The sequence below is a fragment of the Lepidochelys olivacea genome (assembly GCF_965140295.1).
Source record: "Lepidochelys olivacea isolate rLepOli2 genome assembly, chromosome: 16".
In the NCBI taxonomy this organism is placed as follows: domain Eukaryota; kingdom Metazoa; phylum Chordata; order Testudines; family Cheloniidae; genus Lepidochelys; species Lepidochelys olivacea.
In genome coordinates, this window is record NC_140426.1 from 21987341 (window position 1) to 22005130 (window position 17790).

General features: G+C 43.8%; 1 protein-coding gene across 1 annotated transcript in view; it reads left to right on the forward strand.

Moving 5' to 3' along the window:
- Positions 1–17790, forward strand: part of CCDC187 (coiled-coil domain containing 187) — a 71392-nt gene that overhangs the window by 19083 nt on the left and 34519 nt on the right. Inside the window, exons 12-14 of the mRNA XM_084649699.1 lie at positions 560–1230; positions 2154–2253; positions 13179–13369. Of these exons, the coding sequence (XP_084505825.1) occupies positions 560–1230; positions 2154–2253; positions 13179–13369 (962 nt within the window). The remainder of the gene's footprint in view (positions 1–559; positions 1231–2153; positions 2254–13178; positions 13370–17790) is intronic.

The following is a 17790-nucleotide window of genomic DNA, read 5'->3' on the forward strand; positions in this document are numbered from 1 at the left end:
AGGTCATGAGGCCTAACTAGTTATTGCTTGTAAAGCATTGTGAGATCTTCCCCAGAAAAGCCCTGGTGTGATTTATTTTGCTGGTAGGTTCGGTCTCTCTCTCTATTATAAGAATATTTCATTTCAAATTAGAGTTTTGTAGAAAAAATCAAACCCATTCCCAACCACGATAGTACTTTGCCCAGTGCACGGGTTGGTTCTAATAATCAGTGACTGGGTTATAAACACAGCACGAGAATCTCGTGCAGTCTAGGTATAGGCCAATATTTCAGCCTGGTTTTATGCTTCATATTATTAAAGACTTTAATTCTGCAGCATTTAATAGACAAGCCTCTGAAGCTCTGTCCTAGATGTTAGCATCTCACTCTACATCTTCAGTCCTGGATTTGTCAAGCATTTTCTAATCTATAAGCATCAATCTCTCTCTCGCTCTCTGTCTCATGAGCTGCCTTATTCTGTGTCTGGTCTCTTTGTCCGGTCGCCTTTAAAAATTTGCCTGACTTCTGTTACTGTATCTTACTTCATGCACTGATGTGGGTCCCCCTTTGTATTTAAACAGTGACTTACATCCAAAAACAATTCAGCCACCTAAAGCAACAGAGACATTCGATTTTCCTTCTTCACTGGCATCTGAAAGTGGGTTCCTCAGCCCTTTGAACCTTAAAGACCTGGCAGTCACCCCTTCTCTAGCTCGGTACCTGCCTCCCCAGAGCTTTTTCCTTCCACTGAAAACTGCAAAATCTGGCCTCAAGGCCTCAGCTTCTGAGGACACTTCCAGCCCTCCTCCGTATAGAAATACACAGGATAGAGTGAAGGCCATTCACTCCCTAGCCAGGGAGCTTGGTGAGCGGATTGAGATGGCAACTGAAAGACTGAGGGGAACAAGCAGGCTACAAGATTCTAACGACAACGGAGGAGAGGAACATATACCTTTAGAACCTCCCAATTGGTCTTCTCCACGGTCAAAGCCCACAACACCTAAGAGTGAGGGAAACAGGACAATGAACACACGAACACTCCTGGGTGTTCCAAGTCCTAATGGCTTATGGATTTCGTTAGACCATGCACAGGATAGCACTCTCTACTTGGGTAGCCCCGAAGGAGCAGAAGCCCAGAAAAGGAAGGAGCGGATACAGGCTCTTCTGTCCGACACAGCTACTGTTAGTGAGGAGTTACCATGGAGCTCCAGTTCGGTGATGCATGGGAAAGCCGTGAAGAATGTGTGGAAAGGTAGAGCATGGTCACACAAGATGCAACAGGGTGACTGACATTAGTACTGCGGGAGATTTTCAAAGGCATGAAATGGGAGTGAGCCACTCTGCTCCCATTGACTTTCCATGGTCTGTTTTGCCTTTGAATATCACCCCTGTAGAAAACAGCAGAAACTGGCTAGACTTTAGGGCAATGTTCTGTTTGTACCAGTATGAAGTGAACATTTTACCGTATTTAGTAGAGGCTGGGGCAGTCTGGGTCACCAGCTCTGAACCCTTCAGACTCTGGGGAAGCTCTTCTCAGATCAGAACATCCCAGCTTGGGCCCAGCTCTCATAGTTATGTTATTTGTTTGCATAGCTAGAGGCTTAGCACTGATAATCCTCCCAGTGGAGCCCGAGGGGAGGGAAATGTCTGGCCACCAGATGCTTGGAGTGCTCCAAGACACCAAAATAAATACTGTTCCTACTCTGCTGACAGAGAGGAGAGCTGGGTGCATAAGAAATTCAAGAGATAGGGATAAATTAGATTCCCCAACCTATCCACCAGGTGCTCTTCTTGTGCACATTGAGGAAGTCGTGAGACTCTGGGTGGGACTGGATTGAGAAGTTCACTGTTTGGAAAGCTGGGAAAAGGGTCTCATAGGTTTATTCTCCTCTCTTTGCACCTGTGAAGTTACAGACCAGGGTTCTATTTCTGGCTCTGCCACTGGCCTGTGACACCATATCCCCACCCCATGCCTCAGTTTCCCCCTTTGTACAATGAGAATAATAATGCCGATGCACCTTACTGAAGTACTTGGAGATCTTCGGATCAAAAGAGCTATATAAGAGCTAAGTGCTTGTATTTAAGTAGGGAGAGAAGAACAGATGCAAAACTGGGACCCTTTCATTCCTGTGAAGAGTGTATTTATTAAAAACCTTCATTTGTCTTTTTTCAAAGGTTTTATCGAGAAGAAGGAATCTGAAGTGGAAACATGCCTATTGCGAGGAAAGCCGATAACCTGCAGAGCCTCTCCATCTCCCAGATTCCTCACGAGAAGGTAAACAAATCTGGTTATACTATTCTTTGCTAAATGCTTTGACCACACATAGCTTTAAAATAAATGGCACCAATTCAGCATGGAGTACGAGTGCTCTTTATTCCTTCATCAGAGAATTGCCAAATAGGATGATTTTGACACAAGATCTACAGAAATAGGGAGTCCCCAATTTATACAGATCAGACAGATCAACAGGAACATTTTGACAACAGCCTTTTCAAGAGATGGCCCTAATCCACAAAGTTGGAATCTTGAGCAAAATTTCTCTGGAGTTTAGGGGGGATTGGGATCTGGGTTTCTCAATCTCTCTCCCCGCCCCCACATCTTTTCCTGAAATGGCAACAATATTATCCCAATGCTCCGCAAGGTTCTTCGCTGTCCTGGAGAATGGAAAGCAAAGCAGTTCCAAACTGGTCGCCTGCAGTTCACAGGAATCTGCAAAAGTTTAGAGACCAGAAATTCAAAGCAAAACTCAGCGGCAGAGTTTTGCCTGAATCCTATCAAGCCTGGGCTTGTGCCAAACTCAGCCCAGGAGTTAGGATTGTACCACAAAAGGTACGTCTGCCATTGGAACTGAGTGGGTGAGTCTCAGCTTTCATGCTAGCTCCCATCAAGCTAGCATGCTAAAAATAGAACATAGCCTCAGCTGTGTTGGCTGTGGGATGGGCTAGCTGCCCCAAGATCTTGTGTGAGGGTCTCTAGAGAATCACAGAAATGTAGGGCTAGACGGAACCCCAAGAGGCCATGTAGTCGATGCCTCCCACTGAAGCAGGATTAAGAATACCTAGATCATCCCAGGCAGGTGTTTCTCTAACCCATATTTAAAGACCTCCCATGACAGGGATTCCACAGCCTCCCTAAGGGTATTTCTACACTGCAATTAGATACCCGCGGCTGGGCCCGTGCCAGCTGGCTTGGGCTAAGGGGCTACTCCATTGCAGTGTGGATATTTGGGTTGGGGGAGCCCAACTTCAGCCTGAGTTCTGGGACTCTGTGGTATGGAACAGCTTCCATATGAGGAAAGATTAATAACACTGGGACTTTTCAGCATGGAAAAGAGACGACTAAGGGGGGATATGACACAGGTCTATAAAATCATGACTGGTGTGGAGAAAGTAAATAAGGAAGTGTTATTTACTCCTTCTCATAACACAAGATCTAGGGGTCACCCAAATGAAATTAATAGGCAGCAGGTGTAAAAACAAACAAAAGGAAGTATTTCTTTACACAATGCACAGTCAACCTGTGGAACTCCTTGCCAGAGGATGTTGTGAAGGCCAAGACTATAACAGTGTTCAAAAAAGAACTAGATAAATTCATGGAGGATAGGTCAATCAATGGCTATTAGCCAGGATGGGCAGGGATGGTGTCTCTAGCCTCCGTTTGCCAGAAGCTGGGAATGGGCGACAGGGGATGGATCACTTGATGATGACCTGTTCTGTTCATTCCTCTGGGGCACCTAGCATTGGCTGCTGTCGGAAGACAGGATACTGGGCTAGATGGACCTTTGGTCTGACCCAGTAGGGCCGTTCTAATGTTCTCTTCCACCTTGCAGGGTCTAGAGCCTGGGCTCCAGCCCGAGCCCAAACCTCTACACCTCAATTAAACAGCTCCTGAGCCACAGCCCGAGCCAACTAGCATGGGCCAGCTGCAGGCTTTTAATTGCAGGGTAGACATACCTAAAGTGACTTATGTCAGTGCTTAACTATCCTCAGCGTTAGAAAGTTTTTCCTAATATCTAAACTATATCTCCTTTGTTGCAAACTAAGCCAATTACCTCTTGTCCTCCCCTCCGTGGGCATGGAGAACAATTGTTCACCTTATGTTCTGTAGCTAATACTAGCTCTACTGGATCAGATGAATGAAGATCAGGCTAGAGAGAGCCTCCCTTATATACTAGCATGTCAGGCTACTTAGAAAGTGGTGGGCCCAATCTTGCAGGGTGCTGAGCACCTTTGTCTCTCATTGATTTCAATGGAGTTAGAGCACCCAACACCTTCCAGAAGGTATTGCAGGATTTGGCCCCACAAGACTATGATCTTCCCAGTACAATTCAATGATTACCCACTAGGGAGAGCTATTAATCTACTGAATCCTTTTGAGAGACTTTTCCCCGTTTGCTTTTCTACTCTCTTAGGTTTTAAAAGCATTGTGTGCCAGGTTGTTTAAATTAAATTATAGAAGGAAGATCCTTTGTTTCAGGGCCATCCTCTGAGGAGAGACAATTTCTTTAAGCAGTTGCATGGTGCACGTGGAGGGCCCTATGGTGTTAAGAAGCCAGCTTCTTTGCGTGACTGTTGATGGCTTTTCCCCCCCTGCATGTTTCTTGATGTTTTCTTCTGAGCCACACAAAACACTTTGATTACATGAAGGACTTTCATAAACTTGCAGAGGCACCAAAATTTCAGTGTGCAGATTGGGGCACTATCCCAGCGTAGCTAGTTATCGCAGCATACTTCGCAGTGGGGAGCACACATCAGACCTTAACTTGCAGCCCATTACCTCTCCGGATTCCGAGAGGTAACGAGCACCCTCAGCTTCCCAGCTCCTCCTGTGTTCAGGCCTCTTATGTGCAGTACTGGTTTACAATGGTGCCAGCGGCCCTGACTGAGCCTGCTCCACTTGCCCTGCGCCCGGATCAGTGCAAGTGGAGCAAAGGGTAGGGGCATGCTGGCAGCATAGGGCCTGGTGGGCCAGTGTGCATCTGGCACCTGCCAGTTTGCAAACAGTGCCCTTGCACTGGGCGGAGCAGGGTTGCTCCCGCCATGCCACGCCCCATTGCCCCAGGCCAGCCCCTCGCTCCAGGGATCGACCTCCCCACGTCATGTTCCATTGCCCCCATGGGGGCCCACAAAAGATTTGGCGTCCGGCCCACAAAAGATGAATCCAGCCCTGCTTGTGTGTGCATAACGCCAGCTAAAACCAATGGGAATTTTGCAGGCAAAAGGGAAATTCATTGCTTAAGAATCCCTCATCAGAAATCCCTGAAAATACTAAGCCCAATTGTCCGAGTTACAATCCTAACCTTAACTCACCTTTTCCTAGGTTTAGGAAAACTTTAATGCCAAGCTTAACATTCAGGTCTAGAGCGTGTCTATGTCAGTAGTTGATGGATCTCTGCTTATTGACCAATGTCTGTATTCTTAAGCCAAGCTTCTGTTTGGTATGTACAGAAAAATTAGGCTGAAAGTTCTGGAGTTGAAGTTAACAGTGGGCCCAATCCTGTGAGGTGCTGAGCACCCTCAACTCCAAACAATTTGGGGTGGGATTTTTCCAGATGCCTTACGGGGCTAGATGTCCAACTCCCATTGAAATCCCAGCCTTGATTACCTGGCAGGATTAGAGCCAATGGGTCTTCCTGATCCAGGCAGAACTCTTACTCATGTTAAATAATTGTGTCAAGTGTCATGAACCATTGATTTCCTCATGGTGATTCCTATTAGAATGTAGAATAATCTCCAAAGGGGATGGGAAGGGAATGGGGGCATTTAAAACCATCCTGAACAATGTACTATGATTTTTGTACTCTTATGCCAAGCACCAGAGACATACATTGTTTACCATGCATCATGCTTAGTTCTATAAGCTTACTTTTGTCTAAAGACATTACTTTTAGGGTGTTTTTTATCCCAGAGATGTTAAGAAAAGTAAAATGTGGATCTTCCTTCCTTCACCTCTCCTCCCCTCCCCCCCCCCCGGCCACAGAACACACATTGGTATAACATATGGCATTGACAAAAGTAGACTAAATTGATTATCTTTATGAGTACCTAGTTAAATCTCTACTGATCTCCTTTTTGCAGAAGATTAAAGAGTGGTTTAGCCAATTGGATACTATAGATTCATTTACAGTAATTGTTTTCACTCACTTTACTCTTGACGTTTGGGAGGGTGGGGGAAGAGAGAAATTATGATTACTGTAGATTTAGCGATGTGTGTGCACACATGTGTGTGTATTATCACACACCACACAAATGTAAGTTTAATTAAAGAGGGAGTGTGGCCGAGAATGGCAAATTTTGGAAGCTACACTATGAACATTCTTTATAAAGTTGATTAAATTAATGCGGACTCAAATTTTCCCATCAGCCTTACATTCAATGCAGGTTTAATGCAGATGGTGGTACACAGAAAACTCCTGGCTTGTAGAATATATTCTGTACAGTGGGAGGTATTTGTATAAAGAGACTTCATTGTGTCATCAGTAGGGCCCTACCAAATTCACTGTCCTTTTTGGTCAATTTCACGGTCATAGGATTTTAAAAATCGTAACTTTCAGGATTTCAGCTATTTGCATCTGAAATTTCACGGTGTTGTAATTGTAGGGGTCCTGACCCAAAAAGGAGTTGTGTGTGTGGGGGGGAATCCCAAGGTTATTGTGGGGGGCGGGGGTTGTGGTACTGCTACGCTGGCTACTGCGCTGGAGAGCGGCGGCTGCTGGCCAGGAGCCCAGCTCTGAAGGCAGAGCCACCGCCAGGAGCAGCCAGAAGGAAAGGTGGCATGGTCTGGTCTTGCCACCCTTACTTCTGTGCTGCTGCCGGCAGGTGCTGCCTGCAGAGCTGGGTGCCCGGCTAACGGCCGCTGCTCTCCGGCCGCCCAGCTCTGAAGGCGGCGCAGAAGTAAGGGTGGCAATACCGTGACTCCCCAAAAATAACCTTGTGACCACACCCTGCAACTCCCTTTTGGGTCAGGACCCCCAATTTGAGAAACACTGGTCTCCCCTATGAAACCTGTATAGGATAGGTTACAAGCACACAAAAGACCAGATTTCACGGTCCGGGACACTTTCTTCATGAATTTGGCAGGGTCCTAGTCATCAGTATAGACTTAACTCCTCAATCCCCACAGGACAGAGCACTAACAAATATACCCCTGGATTGGCCAGGGATGGACTAGGAGACTCAACTCTTGTCCCTAACTTGCAGTTCCCAGAAAAAGAGAAGGATTTTGCATGGCTGCAGCAGGGATCCTTGAACCAGAGTGAGGATCAGAGCTCCAAGTGTAGATTCAGCATTGCCTGAGACAAAGTCGGCATTTGCTTTTCCCATTCTTGACATATTCCTTCTCCTTACTGGGGAAGAGAGGAAGTGCAGCATAAGACTAAGGGCCATATCCTGGCCTACGTTTTTCATTGGACTTCGAAACCACCAATACGATGGGCCAACGTTACTCTCACTTTACAAAGATGTAAATGAAGAGTAGTTGCATGAGGTGCTGGATTTACACTGGTGAAATAAAGCACAGTTTGGCTGTTTGCCTCAGGGCCAAATTCATACCCACAGGGTGCGTATACTGGGAAGAAAGCAGAAGAAAGGCAATATTTGAAGTGTGTGGGATGGGATTTCCAGTATTAGATTCTATTTCAATATTGAACTGCAGCATGATCTACCAAAAGGGAGACCTGCTGCTCTTCACATGCAAGGTGGGGTCTGCCATTCATACAGTAAATGCCTTTAATACGGAACAAGATTCTTCTAAGAAGATTGTTTACAGTTTTACTGATCAAACAAAGTAAACAAGAGGGAAATGGAAATTGGAGCGAGAAATCTGGATAGCTCAGCTTACTGAAGTTATGAACAGTAATTACTGGAATTACTGAAAGGTAAAACCTCTCCTTTGTGTGCATCAACCATGTTCACAAAGGTTGTACTGATTCCTGTTCCAGTGGATCAGTTGCAAGGATTATGCAGCAGTTACGTCACCCACGTACAGCACAAAAGATCTGGAAAACAAACCTCCTCAAAGGGAAGCATGGTTGCGGATGCTCTGCACCTCTCAGGATCAGGCCCATTAAGCTGTGGGGTCTGTTATTTTCATCTTGATGCCCTGGGATTTATATGCAACTCTCATTCACGCTAATGGAAGTGAGGTGCAGAAATCCCCCTGAATCCAGATGGGAATCGACCCTCAACTGTAATTGACAAACACCAGACAAAGTAGAAATAAGATAGAGTGTGCTGATCTCCCGAACAATGCAATTACTGAAAAAGCAGAGCTCCGTTTGTTTAACAAGCGGAGTCAAGGTCCTTATGGCATCACAGAAACGCTTTGACCAATAGAGGCCTTCACACAAAGCATCACAACCCTGTTGCGATCACTGCCCTGAGAGATGAAAGGAACTGTGTATGTACAAAATACGGCTACAGTTGGACTTGAGGGATGGAAGGCAGGCTGTGGTTGTGGGTAACGCTGAGCTCAGTCCATTGCTTGCTGAAGAACTTCTAGTGATGGTGCTGTATTGATAATAGAGATGAAGGTGCAGAAGGTGGAGAATATAAAGAGACACTCACTCCAATCCTGCCCTATAGCACATAGCTAAGATCCTTCATTTTCAGTTTAAACTGATTTTTACCAAAAATATTACTAGGCCCCCCCTCCCATGTTTACCCTACTTTTGTATCATTAAATATATAAAAAATAACTTGTTTTATTAGGAAAATACAATCCATTGCGTGAGATCTATGTATTATGATAATAGATTAGTCTGTGTGTATATGCAAAGCTGCCTGTTGCCGTAAGACTATGTATTAGTCTGGAAGATACACGCAATAAACAAACAGGCGCGCACGCAAGTTCTGAAGTGCATAGGCAGCTGAACGTACTGATGAGTCTCACGCCCACCACACACACATTTCAAGATAACGGTTTAAATATTTGACACTAAAACGGGAAGGAAACAAAAATCTATATCAGAATACACTTCAGAACCCAAGTTTAAAAACAAAAACAGGAGAAAAGGATGAAGTTGAGTGTATGCCCTGCAAATGGTGTGGCCCAACCCAATTATTAAATGTAAATATTTATAGGCTAATAGTTCTCAGTCTACCACAGTAAATTGTTTATTCAAATGAAAAGTTTTATTTGGGGAATAGAGATATATTGTTTTCTTTAACTCAGAGGTGGCAATGTGTTTTGAGTTCTGCAGCAAGCCAAACTGAATTCTGTTCAAAGCATTAATATTTCCCCCGTTGTCCTGTCCATCAAATTAGACCCCAATATTTATCCAGAAAAATTCATCGTTTTTTGCACTGATTTTCACCTCTTTTTGTTGTAGTTGTTGTCATAATAAACACTGATAAACTCCCAGGAAAAAATGAAATAAAATAAAACTTGAAAACGAAGGGCCCTACACATAGCCTAGGCAGCCAGTCTGTGTAGTGGGGAAGGAATATCTCATGCAGACCCTCTTACCCGAAAGTGTTTGGTCAATACCCCTATAAACAGGGCCTTGTCTTCCTCTCTTAGCCAGTGGTGGACTAGACAATAGGCGGAATCAGGATGCCTAGAAATTAGAGATGGGCCTAGATCAAAATTCTGGCTTTGAACCACCCCAAACTTTGGACTGCTTGAAATCAAGATCCTAATTTTGCAGCTTGGGCCTGTAACGCCAACATAGATTTATATAAAAGAAAGAAGAGGCATCTCTTCTATACACAGTGATGGGAAGAATCAGTGAAGTGACGAGAACAGTCACCGTGCCCAGGAACAAGGGAATCAAAATTAAGACAGACACCCAGCAGGAAAGGTCCCACTTAAAATCCAGGAATAACGGGAAGAATCAGGGAATTCATCTGGGCACCTAGGAGAAGTAGAAGGGTCTTGTATCCTGCGATAAAAGGAGGAGAACGATAAAATCCTGTGATAAAAGGGGGAAAACAGCCCTGCCTAGATTACGTGCATGTGACTGTGGGTGGGAGAGTCGAAGACCATAATGGGTGAAAATCCTGGCCCCAGTCGAGTCAATGAGAGTTTTGCCCTGGACTTCAAGTGGGCCAACATCTGAGTATTTATGTGTTAGGCTGTTACTGAACTAGGGTTGGGTGAATAATGATGAGCCAAGTTCTGCTCTTAGGGCCAGATCACGCCATCGGTTATTTTTCAAGCTGAATTCCCTTTGAGTTAACAGATGACAGATATAAAAGTTTGAACTATATTTTCCAATAAAGAAACGAGAGAGATCGTCTCCTACAAGCCATCATGTAGTAGTGAGGGGTAATTAAATAGACCAGGGCTGGTCAGAACTTTTTGAACAAACTGAGTCTTAAACAAAAAGTTTTTTTCAAAAGTGAATGTTTGCAGGGCTGGCTCCTCAGCGGGTGGAAATCAGGACAGTCCCATTGCAAAGATGTGCTGATTTATATGAGCTGAGGATCTAGCCTATCAGGTTTGAATAGGTACAAATGAAGACCACTGGCCTTGAAGAGCTCCATTCATTAACAAATTGCACGTCACTTCCACAGGATTTAAAACTCCTTTTCCGCAGTGACTCTGCCGTGCCCCTTTCCCCTCTGTTTGCGCTGAGATCTGTGCCCAAGGCTTTGATCCTGCCCTGCACAGGTGCTGCAGTGCCAGCCTACATGCAAGTTGAAAGACAATGAGCTGAATGGGCATTGCAAAGCAACCAGGCCCTGCATTGGAGCAAGGCTGCATGGTCAGCCAGTCACCCCTGCCGAGCAGCAGGACCAAGGCCCAAGAGGAGAACACATGCCTCGGTGCCTCACTAATACCAAGGAGGCCTGTGCTGAAGTCCATGCATGCTAAGACACACCCACTGGCCTATGCTGTGTCCCTTTGACTGCGCACAAGAGCTCCCGTACTTGTGCCAATGGCTCCTGAGTAGCTACCGGCACTTCCACTTGGTCCGGAGCTTGTGCTCTGCTATGTACCAGGCTCAAGGCCACCATGGCAAGCTCCCTGTGTACATGGCCAATGCCAAGCTACGTTTTCCATTCAGCTACCCTACCATGCAGATGGATGTAGGGTAAGAACCAGGAGAGATCACCAAGTGCTCTTCTGTTCCCTGCTATCACTATATTCCCGTTAGGGCCTGAGCCTGTCAACAGGAGTCTTTCCATTGCGTATAATGGGAGTTTGGATCAGGCCCTTGATCTCCTCCCTTTCTGAGGCAGGATATGTCCTTTCCCGAGTGATCCCTAAGGAAGCCGTGGAGCCAGTTAAACTGGCACAAAATGCAAATACAGAGACCAAGCCCCAAGTATTTGTCAGAGACAAATATTAGAATTTCTTCCTGAGAAATCCCCTGCCACCTCCCCCTACTCCATTGTACCCACTTTCTGAAGACAGCATCCACGGCACAAGTTGGTAGGAGCCGTTCTACTCGTTTTAGCTATTTCTGGGTCATTCTGCACCAGGAAAAACAAAGAAAAGCTTATTAATGAAAAAAATGAAATGGGATTTCCCTAAGCTGATTGCTGATAAAAAAAAACCCATTTCCACATTCATTTTTTTGTACAAAAACCATCTGTCAATATTTCAGCCTGCCTCAGTCTCCCGGCCTTGTTTAGGCTGCTGCTAGATCAACAGGTGCCCATTTTCACGCGTTCCTTCCTAATCTTTTTAGCTAAGCTTTGTGCAGGGTTTTTAAAAACATTCCCAGTGGACCCTGTGTCCATGTAGCCAACGGGCAATGAGCTGCTTTGCGCTCAGAGACGTGCAGCTCAAATCCAGGTTAAAAAGCTGCCTGACTACTAAGATGTTGGACAGGATTGCAGGAAAAAGCAGCTCATTGGGACCCCATAGGCTGCATTTTGACAGGATTCACCATATTAAAGCATTTACACCGATTGCAGGACTTGGCTGTGCCTTCGCCATGCTCACCGCAAGTCCTAGAAATGTGATACAGAGCGCTACTTTGCCTTTCCATAGCACCTTGCATAAAAGCATTTCAACGAGCTTTGCAAACACCTAGGGCGAGGTTGTGCAACCCTGACTCATGGTGGTGGAACAAATACTCCTTAACGTGAGCGTGGATTGCACAATCCAGCTCTAATGAATTAAGCCTCAAAACAGTGAGGTGGTTATTTCCATTTTCAGGAGTGCTGAAAAATCCAGCTCAGAGCAAGTAGTAATTTGGATGGGTAATTAGGTGCCTCTTTAGCTTCTCCATCATCATCAAGGTACAGGAAGGGGGATTTTGCACATTGGCAGGTATGATTTTTGGTCCAACTTTATGTGAAGCTTCCATTTATAAAAGAGCTAATAAACAGACAGACATTTTACTAAATGGTTAATCCATTGTTACAGAGTCCAGCAAATTGCTTATAACCATATAGAACACTTTGTAGTGGTATGTTTATAGCCAACTATAAAACGCTCTACTCATATCTGTATCTCTGTTTATAATATTTGTTTGCTAATGAAATCTAACCAGAAAGTGTGACTTTTTTTAAACGCCAATTGTGCCGGTCTGTTTTATAGTTATATATAGTTATTCCTCCCCATTTTGTGACTCTGCACCTCGGGCAAGGTGCTTTACCTCTGCCTCAGTCTCTCCATCTGTAAAATGGGAATAATGATCCATAATGATGGTCTAAGGACTGTAAGCTCTTCAGGACAGGGACCATCTTTTTCAGATTGGTTGTGTGTTTGTATAGCACACATAGCATAATGGGGTCCTGATCTGGGCCTGTAAACAAATTCCTTACCTCACAGAGTTTACTCATTCTTGTTTGTAAGGTGCTTTGAGATCCTCGGATGAATCAAACAGTCCTATTGTTATTACAGCTTGAAGCCATTTTAGGCAGCAAGATTCTATAGTCATACAAAAGATTTTCTGCGTCCATTTCTGTATTCACTATTTCCTCAGGAGATTTTGTGTGGGAGTTTTAGTGACACTACACATAGCTTTCATTCATTTGCTTCCCCAAGGTCCATTGGGAAATACAGACTCAGGCTCAGCATTGAATGGCAAGTTGACACAGTGGGAAAAATACATTCCTGGTATAAATTTTGATATAAATCTAAATTCTATTGATTTAATCCAAGACAAATTTGGCCCACTTTATCTTGAGGTCAAAATATAACCCTACTATATATCTTTTCTTGTTAACATAATACAATGTTTGGAAAGATTTCTCTCATTCACATCTGTCATTCAGCACATTTTTGTTGTTGGCTTAATACAGTCCAGAGAGAAAACCAGCAAATCAAGGGAATCACTCCATATTTGATGCTCTTTCTGAAGCTCAAAATCAAGCGGAAATTATTTCATCCTCTCCTAGACGAAGTTTCCAAACATCTCTCAGTCATGGATTTGAATCCCGCACTTCTCCAACCAGAAGGATTAGGATGCAAAAAGAATTTGAGGATGACTTTGGTAAGACAGCATTTAACAAAGTAGTATCCCAAAATGCAGTAGTTAATTCATTACATTTCTAAGGCAGTTGACAATGCCATCATATGTTCTCTTCTGTCCTGCATTAGAAAAGTATTATGGGGCTTACATTGCCATTTGGGACAAGGGATAGTCCAGGGGTTCTGAAACTGGTGGTCATGACTCCTCAGGGCGTTGCAAGGTTATTACGTGGCGGGTCGCAAGCCATCAGCCTCCACCCCAATCCCCGCTTTGCTGCCAGCATTTATAATAGTGTCAAATATTTTTAAAAAAATGTGTTTTTAATTTATAAGGGGGTGGGGGGGGTCACACTCAGAGGTTTGCTGTGTGAAAGGGGTTACCAGTACAAAAGTTTGAGAACTACTGGGATAGTCAGACAGTTTTTAAATTTTTGATGTTTCAGCTAAAACGGTCATTGAAATATCAAACTTTGGCACAAACACAAAAAAGGAAAAAAAATTCCCTCTGTCTTTTTAGCCAACTGTAGCTGTGACAAACATGCCCCTGATTGCGATAGCCTACATTGTTGCCATATGCTTTTGTAACCCCTTGAGGCTTCATTTGAGGATCTCAAAAAGCTTTACGATTAACCCTCCCAACCCCCTATTTGGTACATACAGGGTATTGTCCCAGTTCTGCAGCTGGGGAAACTGAGGCAGAGAGCTTTTAACCAAGTGAACTGAGGTCAGTGGCAGAGTCAAGAGCTGAACTCAGGATTGCTGGGGGATTGGCAGGAAGAAGGTTGTCACTTTATACTCTAAATAAATGTTTGCATAGAGACAAGAGAAAGTTTGTTGCTGAAAGGGTTAAGGAGCAAACAATAGCAAGCCTGCCTTTGTCAGAGGAGACCTTGGCTTCTTTTGCCAAACAGCAACAGATGGTGCTTTGTTTCAAGGGCTTTTCAGAGACAAAAGAACAAGATCAGATAATCTTTTTCCAAAGAGGGTACTTTCAAAAAGCCCTTGCTCTTATCAAGGATGCTTCATTGTTGCCCCCACAAGATTTTATATGCAATATTGGTGGGTGAGCAATCAACATTATTTATTCTGTCTCTTCCTCAGCCTCCAACAAATAGGGAGGGCGGTTTAGATGCTTGGTCACTAAGTCTCTTGTCTGCAGAGTTTCCCATTGAACAAAGGATGTTTCAGTCATCCGGTATTAATGGATAAGGGCCCTGATTCTGCAGTCTCTTGATCAGCGAGGAAAACACCCTGCCACATATAGTGCATGAGTTGAATGATAGAAACTTCTGCCTGGCTTGTATATACAGGAAGAAGTCTTTGCAAACCCCCAGCATTTGCAGAGGTTAAGGGAGTTTGACTGAATCCAGCTGCAAGTTTGACTGGAAACAGGGTAGCTTCTAGCCTGGGTCACTTCTTCCTAGGTGAGATAAGGTGTGGTCATTTTGAGGGACAATATAGATTTGAACTACAGGTCAAAGAGCTCTGCTCACCACTGGTGTCAAATGGGAGATGCATATGAAAGACCATGTTAAATGCTCCCATAACTAGCAACAACAATCAGTTAACACTGGTACACTCTTTTGCAGAAAAAAGTGTAAGTCATTTCTGCAGTGCAGATTGTATAATGAGGTGCAATTATATAGATCAGTGCAAAATATAAATATTTATCTTTAAAATGTGTATGCATCCCCTAAGTACTAATTGCTACTGAGTATTTCCTTTACATGGTAATGAAATCCTTAAAGTATACAAAAGAAGGCCGCAGAACAAGTGGGAGCTTGCAAAATATCTAATATTTGTTAATATCTACCACCTAGAGTTAAGTGAAAGGGCCCATCCCTGGCTCTTGACACGTCAACATTTTCTAATAAAAACAGACCATATAAAATCCACAGCCCCCCTCCAATGCGATGGACTGCCCACTTCATATATAACGGTTGTTCTTTGACAAACCCACATAATCTCCACAGAGGATTGCTGGAAAGCCGCACACATTTTTAATAGATGGGCATGCCAATCAATTTAGGCAGAAAATATAGTTTAACTTAGTATTGGTCTGAGCTGGTAAGGAAATGTTCTCCAGATTCTGATTAACACCAGCCACGCTTCTGTAGGGTCCTGGGCTGCATTCTTCTTTGATGCAGCTTGGCTATAGCACAAGACTGAGGCCGGACCACATGTTAAAAGAGGATTGAAAAGTGGCAGCCCCGAAAGGTTCTGCTCTTTTTTTCTTGCTTTGCCTTTTCTTGCCCGGCAGCTTAAATGAGTTTTGCCTGTAAAGGAGTTGGCACTATAATTGTTTACAAGATTTGTGTAATCCGCTATTGATCAAATTTTGTGCCTATCGAAATCAATGGGAGTTTTCAAGGGGGTGGAACCACAATTCCACCTTAAGTGTGTGGTCCTCCAAAGCTATGGTATATATTGGGGGAGATTTTGGGAGGTACTAACAGCAGTTAAGCACTTGTTTGTACTTCTGTAACTATATTGGGTTAGAAACAGATATAAGTAATGTATAGTGTGCATGGAGATATACTAACATAAAGGTATAATTTATTTAATATCGAGGTTAACATGTATGCTATTTAACATATTGTCTCCTAGGTGCCTAAATCCCTTTAGAAAAAGGGACTTAGGTGCTTTTGAAAATCTTACTCTTAATGCCCAAATCTTATAGTCTGCTCATGTAATTGCCATGATGTTCAGTTAAGAGGACTTGTGAAAGTGAGGTCTTCTCACATGACTATGGGTCACAGAATCAGTGCACGCTTGTGGCAACTACAATGAATAGTTTGGGATCTTCTGAGATGAAAGATTGCGGGCTTTAAACTGAAATTCACTGTTGACCCAAGATTTCCCATTTTCTTTTTAATTCAAGCTACAGTACAGCAAATGTTTTAAATTATTTCATTAGAGTCGAGCGAATAGCCTTAAAATGTAGTAATTTCACTGAAAGCACAAAGAAGAGGTAAGGAGTACTTGTGGCACCTTAGAGAGCACATGTGTGTCTCCTACACTGAAGCAACCAGCATGGTTCTTGCATCACTGGTTGCATATTAGAAGTGCAGTGGATTGGGAGAATTCAATCCAAACATAATTGGTGAAAAATGGAAATGATATTTTATGGAGAGCTTTTCACAACTTTGACCAGCTATAGTTTAAAGATTTAATAGCTCATATTTCTCTGTCCCGCATACAGCTGGAACTGTAGTTAACATGCTCCAATTTGGAATGATCTCCCTGCCTAGCTCTGCTCCCATTAACAGGCAGCAGAAGCCAACTGCTTTGTTGCTGTGGAAACGGCCATAGGTAGAAATTTTGGCTGCCTCCTGGACTACTGTGCAGAGTTGCAGTAGGGGAGTTGAATCGGGCCTACCAATGGAATTTTGGCCAACCTCTTGTACTCCTTTTCTTTTTTCGAATACAGACTAACACGGCTGTTACTCTGAAAGAAGAGGTATTCATACATAAAACCGTTTCCTTCCTTTGCAGACATTTAATAATCTTTTGTGTCACTAGGGGGAGCCAACCTCTTGTTTGTAGAGCATGGAGAAGTGATTAAATTAGCAGAATCAAAGCATGGCAGAGAATTGTAACATCACTGCTTCCATTTATTGTCCTCAGACTGAAGAGCTTGAGATAAGACTCCTTTGGTGATTTGCTTTAAGATCATATAGTAAACACTGAAGCATCACCTCATGTATTTCACAACAGCTTACAACCTCATTGCCTAGCAAAGCTCAAACAAGTTTGGTCTTTGACTTCCAACTGGCTTTAAAGTGTTTTGCAATGAGCCCCCTTTCAGTGGGGGTGGGGGGGGATGATAGAAGTATAGCTTTCCCCTTGAATCAATAAAGAAAATTGCTCTGATTTTCACCACTACTAACTTTCCCCTTCTTTGACCCTGTACCATTCCCCATTTGAGAGGGCTGTTTGCACTGTTCATTATCCGGCAGACAAATCAGACCATGGACTGTTTGCTCAGGAAGAGACTCCCTCATTCTGTCTCACAACTACTCTTCTCCCAAGCTCTAGTATGTCACTATTTGAAACATCCCACTCCAGGAAGTGTCCTGGGCACATGTGTGTCTCCTACACTGAAGCAACCAGCATGGTTCTTGCATCACTGGTTGCATATTAGAAGTGCAGTGGATTGGGAGAATTCAATCCAAACATAATTGGTGAAAAATGGAAATGATATTTTATGGAGAGCTTTTCACAACTTTGACCAGCTATAGTTTAAAGATTTAATAGCTCGTATTTCTCTGTCCCGCATACAGCTGGAACTGTAGTTAACATGCTCCAATTTGGAATGATCTCCCTGCCTAGCTCTGCTCCCATTAACAGGCAGCAGAAGCCAACTGCTTTGTTGCTGTGGAAACGGCCATAGGTAGAAATTTTGGCTGCCTCCTGGACTACTGTGCAGAGTTGCAGTAGGGG